This window comes from Chionomys nivalis, chromosome 9 (genome assembly GCF_950005125.1).
Source record: "Chionomys nivalis chromosome 9, mChiNiv1.1, whole genome shotgun sequence".
Lineage (NCBI taxonomy): Eukaryota > Metazoa > Chordata > Mammalia > Rodentia > Cricetidae > Chionomys > Chionomys nivalis.
Genome location: NC_080094.1, coordinates 26090540 through 26106457, shown reverse-complemented (window position 1 = coordinate 26106457; position 15918 = coordinate 26090540). Strand labels below are relative to the sequence as shown.

The following is a 15918-nucleotide window of genomic DNA, read 5'->3' as shown; positions in this document are numbered from 1 at the left end:
TATATTTATGCACTTGTAGAACTAATAAGCAAATTTATCCAAGTGACAAGATAAAAGAGCTGTACACAAAATTGTCTGTATTTCTGTATGTTAGTAATAAAGATGGAGATAGGAAAATTAAAAATCCAATAGTATTTAAACTTGTTAGGGGAAGAGGGCAATGAAACAGGCTTGATCCTGACAAAACATGGCTGTGAACACTATGCTACACTGACGAAGTGTGGGTAGAGAGAGACACATGCCGTGTTTGCGTATGGGACAGTTCAGCACACTGAAGCTATCTCTCTCAAATCCATAGGCATATGTAGTAGGGTTCTTGGTAAGATTCTCCTCTAGAGACAGACTTATTCCAAGATGTATGTAGGAAGGAAGACAAAAGAAATAGAACAGCTGAAATAATTTTGAATAAGAATTAAGTAAGAGAAGTGGGTCTAACTAAGCTCAAGACTTACCACCCAGCCACAGTGAACAATGTAGTAGTGTGTGTGTTTACACACGTGTGTGTGTGTGTTTACACATGTGTGCCTGTGCTCTGCACGTAGAGTCGAGGCCAGAGGTCAACATTGGGTGTCTTCTGTTTCTATCTTATTTTTATATGAATGTCTTTTACTGAACCTCAGGCTTCCTGATTGGGCTGGATCCTGTGGGAACTGCCTGACTCGGCCTCCTTAGAGCCTGCCGAGACCAGTTTTATACACGGCGCTGGGGATCTGGAACTCTGGTTCACATGCTCGTATGACAAGTACATTACTGATTTAGCCATCTCCTAAGCCCCCAAAGTGTAGTGTTGACGGCAAAAATATATACAGTCCACACAGCAGAACAGAAAAATTCCAAAATCAATCCATATGTCAACTAATTTGTGGTAAATGAGTTAAAGCATTGTACTAACACTAGTGGAGGCAGTAACACCAGAGCAACCAGAGTCCCAAGCAGAGGATGAACCTTGACCTAAAATAAACCCCAGACTTTTCACAGAAACAAATTCAAAACAAATCATAAACCTAAAAATATACGTATCATTTTTAGGAAATCGTAGGAGAAATCCTTTGACACATAATATTAGGAAATGTTAAACTTGAAACTTGAAGTGTGATAGCTGATCTTGGCTGTCAGTTTGATACACCCGAGAAGAGGAGAACTCAGCTGAGGAACTGCCTCCATCAGACGGGCCTGTGGGCATGTGTGTAGGATATTTCCTTAATTGCTGGTTGATGTAGGAGGGTCTAGCCCACTGTGGGCAGCACCATCCCTATGCTGCGTAAGAAAGCTAGCAGAGCCAGCCAGAAAGTGGTGCTCCTCCGCAGCTTCTGCTTCAAGTGCCGGCCCTGAGCTCCTGCGCTGGCTCCTGCCCTGGCTCCTGCCCTGAGCTCCTGCCCTGAGCTCCTGCCCTGAGCTCCTGCCCTGGCTCCTGCCCTGAGCTCCTGCTCTGAGCTCCTGCGCTGGCTCCTGCCCTGAGCTCCTGCCCTGAGCTCCTGACCTGAGCTCCTGCCCTGGCTCCTCTCAATGACAGACCGTTACCTGTAAGCTGAAGCAAACCCTTTCCTCCCCTGCTTGCTGTTGGTCATGTGCTTGTTAGACAGAGCAACAGGAAAGCCAAGTAGGACACAAAGCATGACTTATGAAAAGGAAAATATGATAAAGTGGACCCCACTGAAGTTAACTATATTTGCTCTGTGAGGGAGCCTGGTAAGGAGATGAAAAGACAAATTACAGAGCAGGAGAAAACATTTGAAAAATCATAATACCCAACACAGCACTTTGAATCTAGCACATAAAAAAAACCAGACGGTGGCTTTATTCATAATAAGCAAAAATTGAAAACACAAATGCCTTTAATGGAGTAAACTGCTGGGTGACTGGGTTCGATGCCCACCACCATGGAGGACCACTCAGGAATAAAAAGCAGCTGACTGTCATGGACGAGCAAACTGGGGTGACTCTGAAGAAAATTATGCTGAGTGCAGAAAGCGGGTCTCAAACTGTACACACTTCACAATCCCATTACATAATATTTGTGTAACGACATAATTACAGAGATGGAGAACAGATGAGTGGTTGCTAGGGATTAGTGCTGAGGAGGGAGAGGAAGGGCAGAGCCATGAGGGTACCATGTGGGAGTCCTGTGGTGATGGCTCTGTTAGGAATCTTGACTGTGGTGCTGCCGAAACCAAGCTCTGTGTAGTGAGATAACACAGCATTCTGGAAACAATGCAGGGTCACAAACCTGGGCTGGTGGTCATCTGAGCAGGGGCCCTCGAGGGGCTCTGGGGAAACTGTGCTTGGCCCAATGGAAAGTTCAGGTGTCTTGGTTGGAGATATCCACCCACTCTCCCTGGCGACTATGTGAACTCCAGCCACAGAATTAGACTACATTTCCCAGCCACCCTTGCAAAGAAGCAGCGGTCCAGTCAACAGCGTGTAAGTGAACAGCTCTGTCCTCTCCATAAGCCCTTTCCCTTCTCAGGAAATTTGAAACCTTGTAGAGAAGTCCCCTTTCCAAGATGTACATCCCTAAGATGCCTAGTGGATGCCCGAAACAAAACATACCAGATAGATAGATAGATAGATAGATAGATAGATAGATAGATAGATAGACAGACAGACAGACAGATAGATAGATAGATAGATAGATGATGGAAGATAGATAGATAGATAGATAGATAGATAGATAGATAGACAGATCTTTCTATATATCCAACTTCTGATAAAGTTCAATTTATAAGTCAAGGCACAACACAACATTAACAACACCAGCTAATAAAAAGAGGGGGAATGTAACAATATACTGTAATAAAAGTCAAATGAATGTAATATACCCCCTTAAGATAGCTTATTTTACATCTACCTTTCTACTTAAAGGAAGCACTTCCTGGCTTCTCTCTGGCATCTGTGAATCACTAGTGTCACTACTTGGGACCACTAATAAATGACATAATGGTGGCCTGAATACAAGCACTGCCTAGCCAACTAAGTGAGTAACAGGAAGATGATGTATTCAGAGCAGACACGCAAGAAAATGGTATGATTCAAATCCAGGACCAGATAAAACAGGAGGTATGTATTACTCCGTACGGGACATGACTTCACACTTACGAATACTTGCTTCTGTAATTGTCCGTTATATATTTGCAGCCTCTGTCAACTGGTATCAGCTGAAACTATGGAAAAGAAAACCATGGCTGAGGAAGGGCTGCTGTGTGGAAGAGGGAGGAAGCCCTCCAGTCTGAGAGGGTTTCTTCTGGGACCATGTGTTATGAGCCAGTATTCTTGACAGTGCCCAACAGTTCCTAAGTAATACCCTCAGGCCCACAGCTCCTAGGCAGATCACCAGTATTCCCAGCCATAATGCCCTCTCTGGGTGGCTGTACTCGGGGAGGGTCTGGATGGTGGGCTGAGATGCCTAGATAACACCCTAGAGATAGCACCAAACCCTCTGAGCATCTAAGGGAGGGAAAAGATCCTGAGTTTGGGGTCTATATCCTCAAACTCAGATTCTGGAGAGTCCAGATGGTTCACTGGACTCACAAGAGTCAAAAATTCATGAGCTATTAGTTACTTTTCTTTTGCTGTAATAAAACACCATAACCAAGGCAACCTATAGAAGGCAGGGTTTATTTGGGCTTACAATTTCAGAATTTTAGGGGCCATATTGGTGGAGACAGCATAGAAGACATGGATCCTGCTGGAAGCTGAGAGCTGAAGGTTCACACCACAGCTTTAAACAGGAGGCAGAGAGAGAACTGGGAATGGTATGTGGCTTTTAAACTCCAGGGCCTGCCCCCAGTGACATGCATCCTCCAACAAGGTCTCATCTTCTAAACCTACACAAACAGCACCACCAGTTGTGGATGAAGTACTCAAACATCTGAGCCTGTGGGAGAAATTTTCACTCAAACTACCACAAGGTCCCACAACAAAGCTTGGGGTTGAGGGATGCTCAGTCATTCATTTATTCATCTCATTCATACTTGAATTCATTTAAAAATATTGAATAATCATTTTATGCACCGGGTACATAGAGAATACATAGGTTATTGCTACCCTATGTAACTCACAAGCAAGCTAGTTGAAGACAAAACCAGGCCGGTGGTACTGGTACTGTGGAGAGCAGAGGAGGAGAAGGCAGAGTGAGAGTCCTGTACTTCTGCAGTGATGGGAGAGGTCTTTCGGAGAAGGCCATGCTGGAGACATGTTCTGAAGGGGCCTGGGGAAGAATTTTCCAGACAGAGACACAGCAAAAGTCCTGTAAAACACTATACCTGAGGAGTGGGAACCAAGAGGAGGCATGGGAAGCTGGGGCAGAGGAAGAGGCAGACATGTCTGTACTTCCCAGTGTGTTAAGTCAGCTATGGTGGGGAATGATGGATGCCCAGAAAAGAGGTACTGACCTGGGAATCAGGGACAACTTCCTGGAAGGCATCAAACCGCAAATGGGTCCTGAAAGCATCAGTGGGGAAGAGGAGTGGAGTCAGCTACCACTCCAGGAAGAAGCCAGGGCAAGAAATGCTCAAGATGGAAGGGGACGCTGGGTGGGGTATCACTTACTTGTAATGCCAGCAGTTGGGAAGTGGAGGGAAGTCCATCAGGGGTTCAGGGTCATTCTTAGCTACACAGTGAGTTCTGGGCTAGCCTTAGATACACATCTCACAAAAACAAAAACAAAACGAAAACAGCTGTGCGAGGCCTGAGAAACTTGCAAAAAGGGTGAGAAGTTGGAGATTTGGGATGAAAGGGAGAAGAGAGAAATCAGGAGTCATTAGAACCAGAGGACCCTGCAGAGAACCACAGTGTTTATCAGAGGCAGGCACGTGCACATGGGCTGGGGGGTGTAGGGGTGGGACAGCCAGCCTTGGAACCTCTTTCTAGCAAGTCACTTGCAGGAAACAGAAAGCCTGACTGTCCTTTGGACCTCCGAGGCTCTCTCCACCCTCTCTGTGATGAGACTGTGTGCTGGAAAGTGGCTGAAAGGCAATGGACCTGCTGCGCAGCTTTGGGCAAATCATTTGGTCTCTCTGAGCATCCGTTCTCCTTTGGAAGGAGCCCTTAGTTAAAACAGGAGCTGTTCGGAAGCTTTTAGCTCACAGAAAGTGTTTAGCAGAAGGCCAAGCTCGTGGGTCTCAGATATCTCTGTGGCAGCTTGGCTCAAAGGGTCACAGGAGGCAAGAGAGTACTGTTTTATTGAAAGAGCAATTTGGCACTCAAACAGTTAAAACTAACCCAATCCCGGAGATAAGACTTTAAGAAACACTCCAAGTCCCAGGCCCCTTCATAAGCAAATTTATGAGATGCTGGACACTGGGTCAGAGAATAGGGGATCCCCAAAGCTACAGCAGGAATCGCTCAGGGTCCTGACCAGACAGTGTTGGGGACATCTAGAAAGAAAGGAGGGTGGAGCAGCATGGCTCACACTCCCACCCCTGAGAGCCAAGGGATGGAGAGAGCAGCGCGAGCGAGCTGGATACTAGAGAGCCAGGTGTGGACAGCGCGCCAGAAAGGGGCCTAGCTCTTGGCAAGAGTGGAGTATTGGAGGCCAGACAGTCAGGGGACAAACAGTTGGAACAGTAAAACAAGCCAGGAGGGTCCTGGGAGAAGGAGGGTAGAACCAGAAGTGGCAGAGAGAGGGTGCTGCTGGAGGGTCTGAACGGGTGAGTGCGCAGTACTCCGTGGGCGTGGGCGTGTGTGTACCTGCAGTCGGCCTGTGCCCGAGCGCAGGGCGTGGGGTTGCGTGGGGCGGGCAGGACCGCAGGCACCCGCACGGGCCCCCCCGAGGGTTAAGCGCCGCCCAGCCGCCGGCTCCTCCCCGCCCCGGCCGCGCGGCCAAGCTGACGCCCTCACTCGACCCACCGCGCCCTGGGCGCACGGCGGGTCCCCAGTGACCGCAGCGACCAGCGACCCGCGGATGCGCAACGCGTGCCACGAACTGTCCCCGCACAGCGGCTGCCGGGCCGTCGGGGCGCCCGGGCGCCAGGAGCATCAGGCTGCCCAGATGCGGGCGCCACTCTGCCTGCTGCTGCTCCTCGCCCACGCGGTGGACATGCTCGCCCCGCACCGGAGGAAGAAGCAAGGTACAGATGTGGCTGAACTGTGGTGGGGTAGAGGCAGACTCGTGGTAGCCTGGCGGGCATCTGTCTGGTGCCCGAAACCTGGGCTATTGACACAGGGTCAGCACGGGGAGCTGTCGAGCAACCTGGACCTAGGAAGCAGAGAGAAGGTCGAGCTTACTGGCCCCAACCTTCCGGCCATGTCCCAAGGCTAACTCCATGGACACCAAAACCCAAGGAACCATCCTTGGGATTAAGGCACTAGAAAACAGAGCTAGTGGCTTAGAAGCCAGTCCAAACATCCTCGCTGGACCACAGGGTCCCATCCAGAGCAGTTGCTCCAGGGCCTACATGAGGCTCTATCACTGTCCCTGACCCCTGCTATCACCCCCCACCTCCCCGAGAAGTGATCTGGGTGAGCCTCTCTGGTGATCTTTTCTGGATGACCTGGAAGAAGTTTGTCCCCTCTAGCATAGGAACCTTGGAATTTATTTTTCCTTTGGGACCTGCTGAACTACTAAGAAACCTGAACCTGAGACTAACTGTTCCTGGGCCCTGAAAATATTGTCTTTGGGGTCCTGGGCCACAGTTTCTCAGTGCCACAGTCAGATGTCTTTCATAGGTGAGTTTAGGACTGTCCCTGCAGAGCCAGAGTTGGCAGACTCTTTGCTGGCAGGAGGAGCAAGATGACCAGCAAGCCCTAAAGCTGAATGGGGCAGGTCCTAGGACCCTTGATGCCTGTCTGTGAACCAACAGCCAAAGGCTAACCACAGTGCCGAGAGTTTGCCACACACTGTCTCCTCACATCCTTAAGACGCCCAGAGTGGCCGGCTCACTCTGTAGAGCTAGAACCCAAAGTGCGTGCAGGGTGCTTTGCTGAGTGGTCCCACAGGCAGGAGGAAGCTCCAGCTGAGAACCTGGGTCAGAGAATGCTGAGTAGGAGAGTGTAAGAGTGGCCTTGCCCTTAGGGCTTTGAGTCCATCCACGTGAAAAGCCTTCTGTGGAAGCTGTAGCTCCTGTAAGGGAGCAAGGTGCACAGAGGGACAGTGGGAGAGCAGGTATGAGGTGGGATGGCAGGCCATGGCCTGGGGGTCCATCTTCTAAGGGAGGTGGACAAAGGGACGAAGAATAGAGAGGCAGGTGGACTTAGGGGTTCTGAAGGTTTCCCTCTGTGAGTGGCCTTCACTCTGCTGTCCAGAGCCTAGGCACTGGAGTCAGTCTGTCTGGATGTGTGTCCCTCCTTTGAAGGCTCCAGATGAGTGGCTACAGGGGAGGCATTCAGAACTTCAGTGGTCCTCCGGAATGCTTCTCCATTCTGAATCCTGCATGAGATTCTTCACTTTGGTCCTCTAAAATGCTTCTCTACTCTGAAACGATTTTTAAATCCTTTCCTTTTACCAGCTTATCTTTAAAATGGGAATAGATTTCTGTCTCCATCAGGAGGACCATAACTGTGATGACGTGAGGTAAAGTAGAGGGGTTCCCTGCCTCTGCCTGCACCTCATGGTCCTTGTCACTATAAATCATCCCAGTCTCTTGTCTGTTGTGTCATTAGCAACTTCCTGAAGCCCAGTGAATGCAGGGAGAGGTGCTTACTTTCCAGAGAGAAAACAAGTTCAGAGATTCGGAGAGGGGGATTGATTTGTCTAAAGCTGCACAGCCGATGATCAGATCTTAGCATCTCAGAGCTGAGATGATAGGGTGTTGTGAGGTCCTGTGAGCTGGATTGGTTTTCTTTTCTCAGAACCTCAGTTTACCTCACTAGAGGGGAATGTAGTTAGGCTTCTAAGATGCTTCTCACTAACCAAAGGCAGAGAGGGGTCGTGAAAATCCTTTGTTCCTTCCCGTTAGCCCAGCTCACTAGCAGCTCCTCAGAACTTACCACAGAGAGATGTTCCTCGCATTGGTCCCGCTAGATGGAAATGCTGCTTTGGAGCTTTAGGTGCACCCGCCTGCCCAGCATCTTCAACAAGGTTGTGACTGTGTTCATGTGATGCAAAGCCTTGGGCTTCAGTCTCTCTCCTGACCCATCCATGCCACGTGACCTTGGATGAGAGGGTTTCTTCTCTGCTTCTGCCGAGAGTCTCAGTTTCCCCGTCGGCACGGAGGTGGAGGCTACACAACTCTAGAGCCTGTTCTGCAAGGCAGTCACAGTTGTCATGGCCAAGTAGGTTTGGGAAATGTAGGGTTTGGTAGAGTTCTTGGCTGTGCAGTTTTATCAGAGCCCAGGAAGAGGTGGTGGAAAGGGGCTGACCTCTCTCATACCTAGACAAACACAAGAGGACCATTTCTCCGACATGCCTTAGAAGGTTGTGCATATGGTCCTCAGGGGCTAGCTGACTTTGGCCCTCTGATCTGATTTTAGTGAGAGAATGTGTTTTTTAGATGCTCGGATATTGACAGTGCCTCGCTTGCTCACTCCCTCACTAGCTCACTCATCTATTCCTGTAGTGTTACAGAGCAGCCTCGCAGCCAGGTTGTGTCAGAAGCCTGGAGGATGCTAAGCTGAGACATCCAAGCCAGCAGGAGGCTCCTTGCTTTCCTGAGCCACCTCCCCCACACCCTGCCCTTGACCTCAGTCTTTGGCCCAGTATCCAGCCATTGGGAAGGACCTGCTTGCCCCAGCTTGACCTGTGCTGCCTCCCATGGGGTTCACTTCTCATGGACCTAGGCTCCTTTGGCTCCAGCGTCATCACTGGTTTTTGATGAAACCTAATTTTTCTATTTCTACAAAACAGAATGAAAGGAAAGGCTTAAAAGGAGTTCTTGGACCTCAAGTGTCTCTTACAAAACACTTTGATTAATTAAGTATGAATGAATTAGAACCAGATGGCGACATTTCTCTTGAAATGAACTGGTGTGCCTGGCAGTGGGGCAGTGGAGCAAAATGAGGGGACTTGCCGGGTGGTGGTGGTGCATGCCTTTTATCCCAGCACTTGGGAGGCAGAGGCAGAAGCAGGCAGATCTCTGTGAGTTCGAGGCCAGCCTGGTCTACAAGAACTAGTTCCAGGATAGCTAGGGCTGTGACACAGGGAAACCCTGCCTTGAAAAAAAAATGAGGGGACTCTAGGTTGTGTCCTCTGTTCCCAGATCTAGAGGTTTTGTAGGGATGAGATGAGGCTGGGGTCCAGATCCTCTGTCCTCTCCTACACTGGGCATGAGAACTTGGGCGGTTCATGCACTTTCTCTGATATGTGTTTCCCTCATCTGTGAAGTGGGAGCCACTGAACCTGCTTTCTTGGGTAGCAGGAAAAATTTACCGTCATTCCAGAGGGAAAGTACACGAAGGCTTCTTAGGGCAGAGAGTGCTGGGCAGAGGGTACCGCCTGAGCATTGACTTCCCCATGACCCTGTTCCCCTGAGCCATTTGGTTTACTGTGGCAGGTGCAAGGAATACCATGTGCAAAGCCTGGACGGCAGCATTGGCCCCAGATACAGATCCAGAGTGGGGGTTAACACCTGGGCAGGCAAGTGACAGATGGCACAGACCACCTGGGCCTCTTGTCTATGGGTCGGAGCATGGCTGGGTGCAGAACAAGATGTGTTGCCTGAGAGATGGTACGCAGATGGAGCCGGCTCGGATGGACATTGGCGTGGCTCTGAAAAGAAAGCCAGTTCCCTTGGGGCAGAGCGAGGTGATGCCTCCATGGGTGCTGAGGGATGGGGTAGGTGAATCTTGACCTGAGACCTGGGTCTCTCGGGAAAACAGCAACTGGTTAAGTCTAGGAAGCAGAAGCCTGCACACAAGGCAAACAGGCAGCTGATCCTGAGCTCCTCACCTGGCCTGTCCCTCCTCGGCCACTCTGAAGCCAGCCTGTGTACAAAGGGAGGGGGAGAAGTTTTCCATTGTCCTGCCATGGCCCTGGGAGGCCCTCCAGACACCCTCCCCATTCCCAGTCACCAGGGCTGCAGAGACCACAGAGAGAACTGGCCGTGTATTGGGACCCTGAATAGGGGATGGACTTCCTTTTCCATGACTTTTGGCAAACCCATTTTTCAGGCAAGACAGTGAAGAGGCAGCGGCCTGTGGAGAACTCCCAACAGCTGAGTTGGGACACAGAACCAAAGCTTAGGAGACACCCTAGCCTGTGCCTAAATCAATCAAGGACTGACGGTCAGGTCTAGGTGAGCCTTAGCAGGTCATCAAGCAGTGGCAGCAGGTAGCTACCTGCAGGAGGAGGGGGAGCCTGGCTGCTTTAGGTGGGAAGGAGATGGGAGCCCCACTGTGGACAGAGCTAGTGTTGGGTCATGGAGGGATTTGGGGTACCATATTTGCTGAGCTCCCGTGCCCAGACTCTACTGGGTCCTAAAGACAGCAGGGGTGGACACTGCTCTGTCACTGATGTCATAACACCCAGCAAGTCCCTAAAGTCCATCAGGGATAATGCTATGGCAGGGCCCCAGTCCTCTTCAGCCCAGCCTTGACAGGCAGGCTGGCCATTGTTCCAGTCTCAGCTGGGGACTCCAAGAAGGGACATTGCTTGGGGCCTCTGGGGCTCCAAGAGGAGACATTGCTGAGCTGGAGTGTGTAAGAGGTTTGCTGTCCCTTATGAAGGGATTCACACCTGAGATATGAAGCCTTGGCAGTCAGCAGTCAACTAAGTACGTTGCAGGCCATTTTTTAATGAATGGCATGGAATAGAACAGGACAGAAGGGAACAGAACAGGGCGGAAGAAAGCAGAATGGAGTTGGAGGTTGTTTCTGTAAAGAACTAGAGTCAATATTCTAGGTTTGGTGGACCACCGGGGATCATGCCAGAGGCTGTGGCATACCAGACTCTCTGCAGAAACTAACAGAGTGCTTTTCCAATGTTGAGAAGGGTAGTGATGCTTGCTTATGTGTAGGGCTGTATGCACAGACAGGTATGTGAGCATGCTTGCAAGTATGTGCAATTGCACATGGATATGTGGTGTGTGTTCTCATGAGTGGGAGTGTGTGTACAGCGTGAATGTTTATGTGGAATATTTTTCTATTTGTGTGCATGTTTGTGATGCGCATGCCTATGTTATGCGCATGTTTATATGTATGCACACTCACATGTGTGTGCGTGACTGTGAAGGCTGTCAGGTCTCCTGCTCATCAGCTCTCTATGGACACAGTCCCTCCCTGAGCCTGGGGCTTGCAATTCTGACTAGTCCAGCTCGCTAGCTTGCCTGGAGGATCCTCTGCCTCTACCTCCTGAGTACTGGGATTCCAAGTGAGTCACCACACCTGCCTGGGTTTTCATGGGTTCTGGAGACTCGAATCCAGGATTCCAGACTTGCACCAGCCTCTGAAAGTGTGAGTGTGTCCTTCCCATTATCAGAACATGGATGCCATTCCCCCTGCTGTGCCTGTCAGAGGCCCTCAACCCTTCCCACGCTGGCCTAATAAGAGGACAGATGTAAGATGCAGGACTCTGTGAAGGTATTAGGGTCCGTTTTTTTTTCCCCAAGAGGGGATCAAGGCCCAGTGGACCACGTGGCATTATCCAGAAGTGGAGTCCGATTTACAGCTCCACTCCCTCCTGGGGACACCTACACAGGATGCTCAACAGAATGGCAAGTGTCAGACAGGCAAGGACCTGTGACAAGACTGTGACAGGCCTGGGTTCCCATCCTCCTCTCCCTACAGCCATGCTCCCGAATGCCACTGCTGTCAGGACAACGGGGCCAGTGAGTAACATCTGACTGTACAGTGTCCTGGAGGTCACTGCTTGTGGTCCATCTGGAAGACACAAGGCACTCAGCTAGTATTGATGACTGCCATGAATCATGGGAGACTGGCTTCTTTTTTTTTTTTTTTATGGTTTTTCGAGACAGGGTTTCTCTGTGGTTTTGGAGCCTGTCCTGGAACTAGCTCTGTAGACCAGGCTGGTCTCGAACTCACAGAGATCCACCTGCCTCTGCCTCCCAAGTGCTGGGATTAAAGGCGTGCGCCACCACCGCCCAGCTGGGAGACTGGCTCTTGAGTATGTGGAATGCTTAGCACTAATGTCACACATGCCCTAACCCCAGCTGAGGATCTTAAGCAGCTGTGGTGAGTCCAACCAAGGTAGCTCTGAAGAAGCTAGGTTCTTGGGATGAAGTTGGTGCTCTGTGCTGTGTGATGTGGCCTAGTGAGCCACCCTCTCTGAGCATCTGCACTCCCTGTATCACCTGAGAGGGTGATAGTGAGCATGGGAATAGCGAGGGTGACAGCTCACACACTAACTCACTACAGGGCACACCATGAACCCCACAAGTAACTAGCTGTGTGTTCCCAAGTGAAGCCATCAGCATCTGATGCCTTGCTCTCCACTGTACGACAAGCTGGAACCCTCGCTCCTGGCCTCTGAGCCGCTCAGCTCCTGAACACCCACACATTGGCCACAGGTGTCTACAAAACCCAGCTATCCTTGTGTGCTGACTGTATTTGTTTTCTGTCATTATTTTTTAAATTGCTAAAAAAAAAAATCACTTGGATTTTAAATGTTCCTCTTAAAAGTCTACTTCACTTCTCTTCTGTTTCCTCCGTGTGTCTTGCCTGCGTCGGTGTGTGCCCCTCATGCATGCTTGATACTTGCGGAGGCCAGAAGAGGGCGCCATTCCCCTAGAACTGGAATTGCAGGCAGTTGTGAGCTGCCTTGTGGGTGCTAGGACTCAAACCCAGGTGCTCTGACAGAGCAGCCAGGGCTCTTAACCGCCAAGCCATCTCTCTAGCCACTCTTTTTAAATTTCAAATCTTGATTTAGGCATTAAAGTTAGCTTCAATCTGTAGTACTTAATCATTTAAAAGTAATATATTGGAATGTACTTGACGAGTGAATTTTTATTTTACTTTTACATTTTAGGTTTTGACTTTTATCTGATTGCTTTAAATTTTGTTTTAAGTACCATCTTATTTTAGAATTGTTGATTAATTTTTCATTTTCATATTTTAGGGATTTTGTGTGTTTATATGTGTACATGTGTGTGCATGTTTGTGAACACATACGGGCGAGAGGCCAACCTTAGCAGCCATCTCCTTTGTCTTTGGAGACAGGGTCTCTCACTGGGACCTGGAACTTGCTGTTTTGTAGGATAGGCAGGGTGGTTACTGAGCCCCAGGGATCTGCCTGTCTCTGCCACCACACCCAGGTGCCGGGGACTCGAACTCAGATCCTTGTGCTTGCAAAGCAATCAGTTGACTGACTGAGCTATTTCCCCCTGCCTCATTTTAGTGTCTTACTTTAATCAAAATAGTTTTTAGTTTTCCAATTTAATTTTTGCTCCCCTTCGCTCCTCTTTTACTGGACTTCCTGATTTTTTTCCTGTCAGTTTTATGGGCTCCCTTAGTGCCACCTGCTTACTGACCCATCTTAACATTGAAGAGTCTCTTGGAGCTCATTGATTTGTCTTGTCAGTTTATCAGTCTTGTGGAAAGCAGTCACCACATGGCATGGTGCTGCCATGGTCAAATCCAGTCGCCACGTGATATGGTGTTGCTATAGTCAAACCCACTAATCCTGTCTTAATTTGATTTGATTTAAAAGTATTTTTAGTGACTTTTTAAATTTTTCTCTTTACATATTTTGGAAGGGACAGGATTGTTCTGCCTTATGGCCTAAGTTGGGTTTGGTCTTAGGGAAAGCATTTTGGAAGGTCCTGTGGATGTTACAGAGATGTGAGCCAGGGGCCACATCCATGGCACCTTTTCCCTTAAGCTTCCTCCTCTGATCATCAGGTGCTTCTGGGTCTCAAGAATGCAGGTGTTCCTGCATGTGTCCCTCCTCTGCCTCGAGAGACAGGTCACCTTGGCTTAAGTGGCAGCCCTCCCCAAGTGGAGGGGTATCCCCATCTAGCAGCTTGCATTTGGTTCAGTGGCCCCGGTGTGGAGATGTCTTCTTCACCCGCATCCAAAATGAAGGCACATTGAGGACATGTGTTGGCAAAGTGGACTTCAGAAGGTCTGGGGATTGGAGCTTGTGCCCACATGCAAACAGGTCGAAATCAGACACCCAGGAGCTGGGCCTCTCGCCAAGTCCTGCTTGGCTTGACTGCCCTAACTCCTGCTCATTGCACACAGTGGTGTCTAGCCCTGGGGACCCTGGGCCCACCCTGTTTTTCACTAACAGTTCCCGCCTTTTAGAGTACCACCAGGCAGAAACGGACAGGGAGAAGCTGGAGTTTCTACTCTAGTCCGCATCCCATGGCTCTTTGCTGTGCTTGCGCAAACGGCCCCTTAGCACCCTCAGTCCCTCTCGTCCGTGCAAATAGAGTATGCCGAACCCACACCTTGCAGGGTTGTGATGGCGAGCACAGGGCTTGTCCTGGCCAGATGTCCCTGCAGTGTACCACCTTTGAAACGAGGGAGCCTGTGTCTCAGTCCCAGGCTTGAGAACAGAGGATGTGCAGTCTGCTTCAAAACCATCACCAGAGGGAACCCGAACTAAGACTTGGTCTCAGCAGCACGGTGGTCAGGAGGCAGCAGCAGGAACAAGAGGCAGGACTCGAATCCATGACTGGGGGGAGAGGTCGTGGCTGGGGCATGGGTAGAGGAGGTTTCAAGAGGGACAGCCATGAGTGTCTTGGAGCTTCTACTGACACAATGAAGCACCATGACCAAAACTCAGCTGGGGAGGGAGGAGTTAATTTGGCTCACACTTCCCTATCAGTTGATCACTGAAGGAAGACAGGACAGGAACTAAAACAAGGCAGGAACCTGGAGGCCGGAGCTGGTGCAGAGGCCATGGATGGACTTACTCCCCATGGCTTGCTCAACCTGCTTTCTTATAGAACCCAGGACCACCAGCCCAGGGATGACACCACCCACCATGGACTGGGCCCTCCCCCTTCAATCACTAGTTAAGAAAATGCCTTACAGGCTTGCCTATAGCCTCTTATGGAGACGTTTCTAACTGTGCTTCCTTCGTTCAGATGACTTTAGCTTGTGTCAAGTTGATATCAAACTAGCCAGTGCAATGAATCTCTGTGACAAGGTCCCCTTGGAATTAAAGACGGGAGGTAAAGGACCTATAATCTGCTGGGTGTGACACTGTGGACACAGCCATCTACCTTTTAATTCGCTTGACATACAAGCAAACTTGCTGGAGCTGTTAGGGTCCGCACATGACCCCACAGAGACCACCACTCACATATGCGATCCGCATTTATTTCCAGCATGCTGGGGTCAGCCACACAACAAAATGGCAGCAACCCCCAGAGAAGCTCACAGGCTTTTATACACAGCTCCGGAAATTCCAGAAACAGGTCATCTCCCACAAACCTGATTAGCTGAGCAACTAGTAATTAACACTAAGACGTTTCTGATTGACCGGGGCTTGTCTGGGCAGGGCCTCACCTCCCAGCCTGAATGCAGAAAACTTGACACCATCCGAGAGTATACTTGGAGATCACACACAAGGCCACATACAATGTAACTAATGTTTCTAATAGTTCTGTTGTGTTGTGTAGGGAAAAACAAGAAAAAAAAAAACCCTGCCTATTCTGTCAACAGGGTTTTACTTTTAATATTTTTAATGCAGAACTTGGGCAAATCAACGACAGTTAGCCCACCCTAGTGGTCTGGGCCCCCACCCTCTAACCTTAGCACTTGCTCTTCCTCCCTTGGTCACTGCCCTCTGATCTCTCCAGCCTGAGGACCTTCTACTTGCTGGTTCCTCTACCAAGAATGTATATTCCAGAATGGCTTCGGAACCCCACTCCCTTCAGGATGGAAACTCCCACTGTTTCCAACTTGTCTAGTGGACTGTCTGTTCACTGAGGCTTCCCTGTGCCTTGAACAGTATTTGACACAAAACAGTCATTCCTTGGTATCCCGCCACCTCAAGATGCCCAATCTGCAGGTGTTAAGACCCGTGTATAACACAGCATATGGGCGTGTATGGTTGTTTGAATGAGAATGCCCCCTAAA

General features: G+C 49.7%; 1 protein-coding gene across 1 annotated transcript in view; it reads left to right on the top strand.

The window, feature by feature from the left end:
- Positions 1-5989: 5989 nt before the first annotated feature.
- The window catches only part of Rspo4 (R-spondin 4), a 32398-nt gene continuing 22469 nt past the window's right edge, over positions 5990-15918 (top strand). Inside the window, exon 1 of the mRNA XM_057782025.1 lies at positions 5990-6068. Within this exon, the coding sequence (XP_057638008.1) occupies positions 5990-6068 (79 nt within the window). The remainder of the gene's footprint in view (positions 6069-15918) is intronic.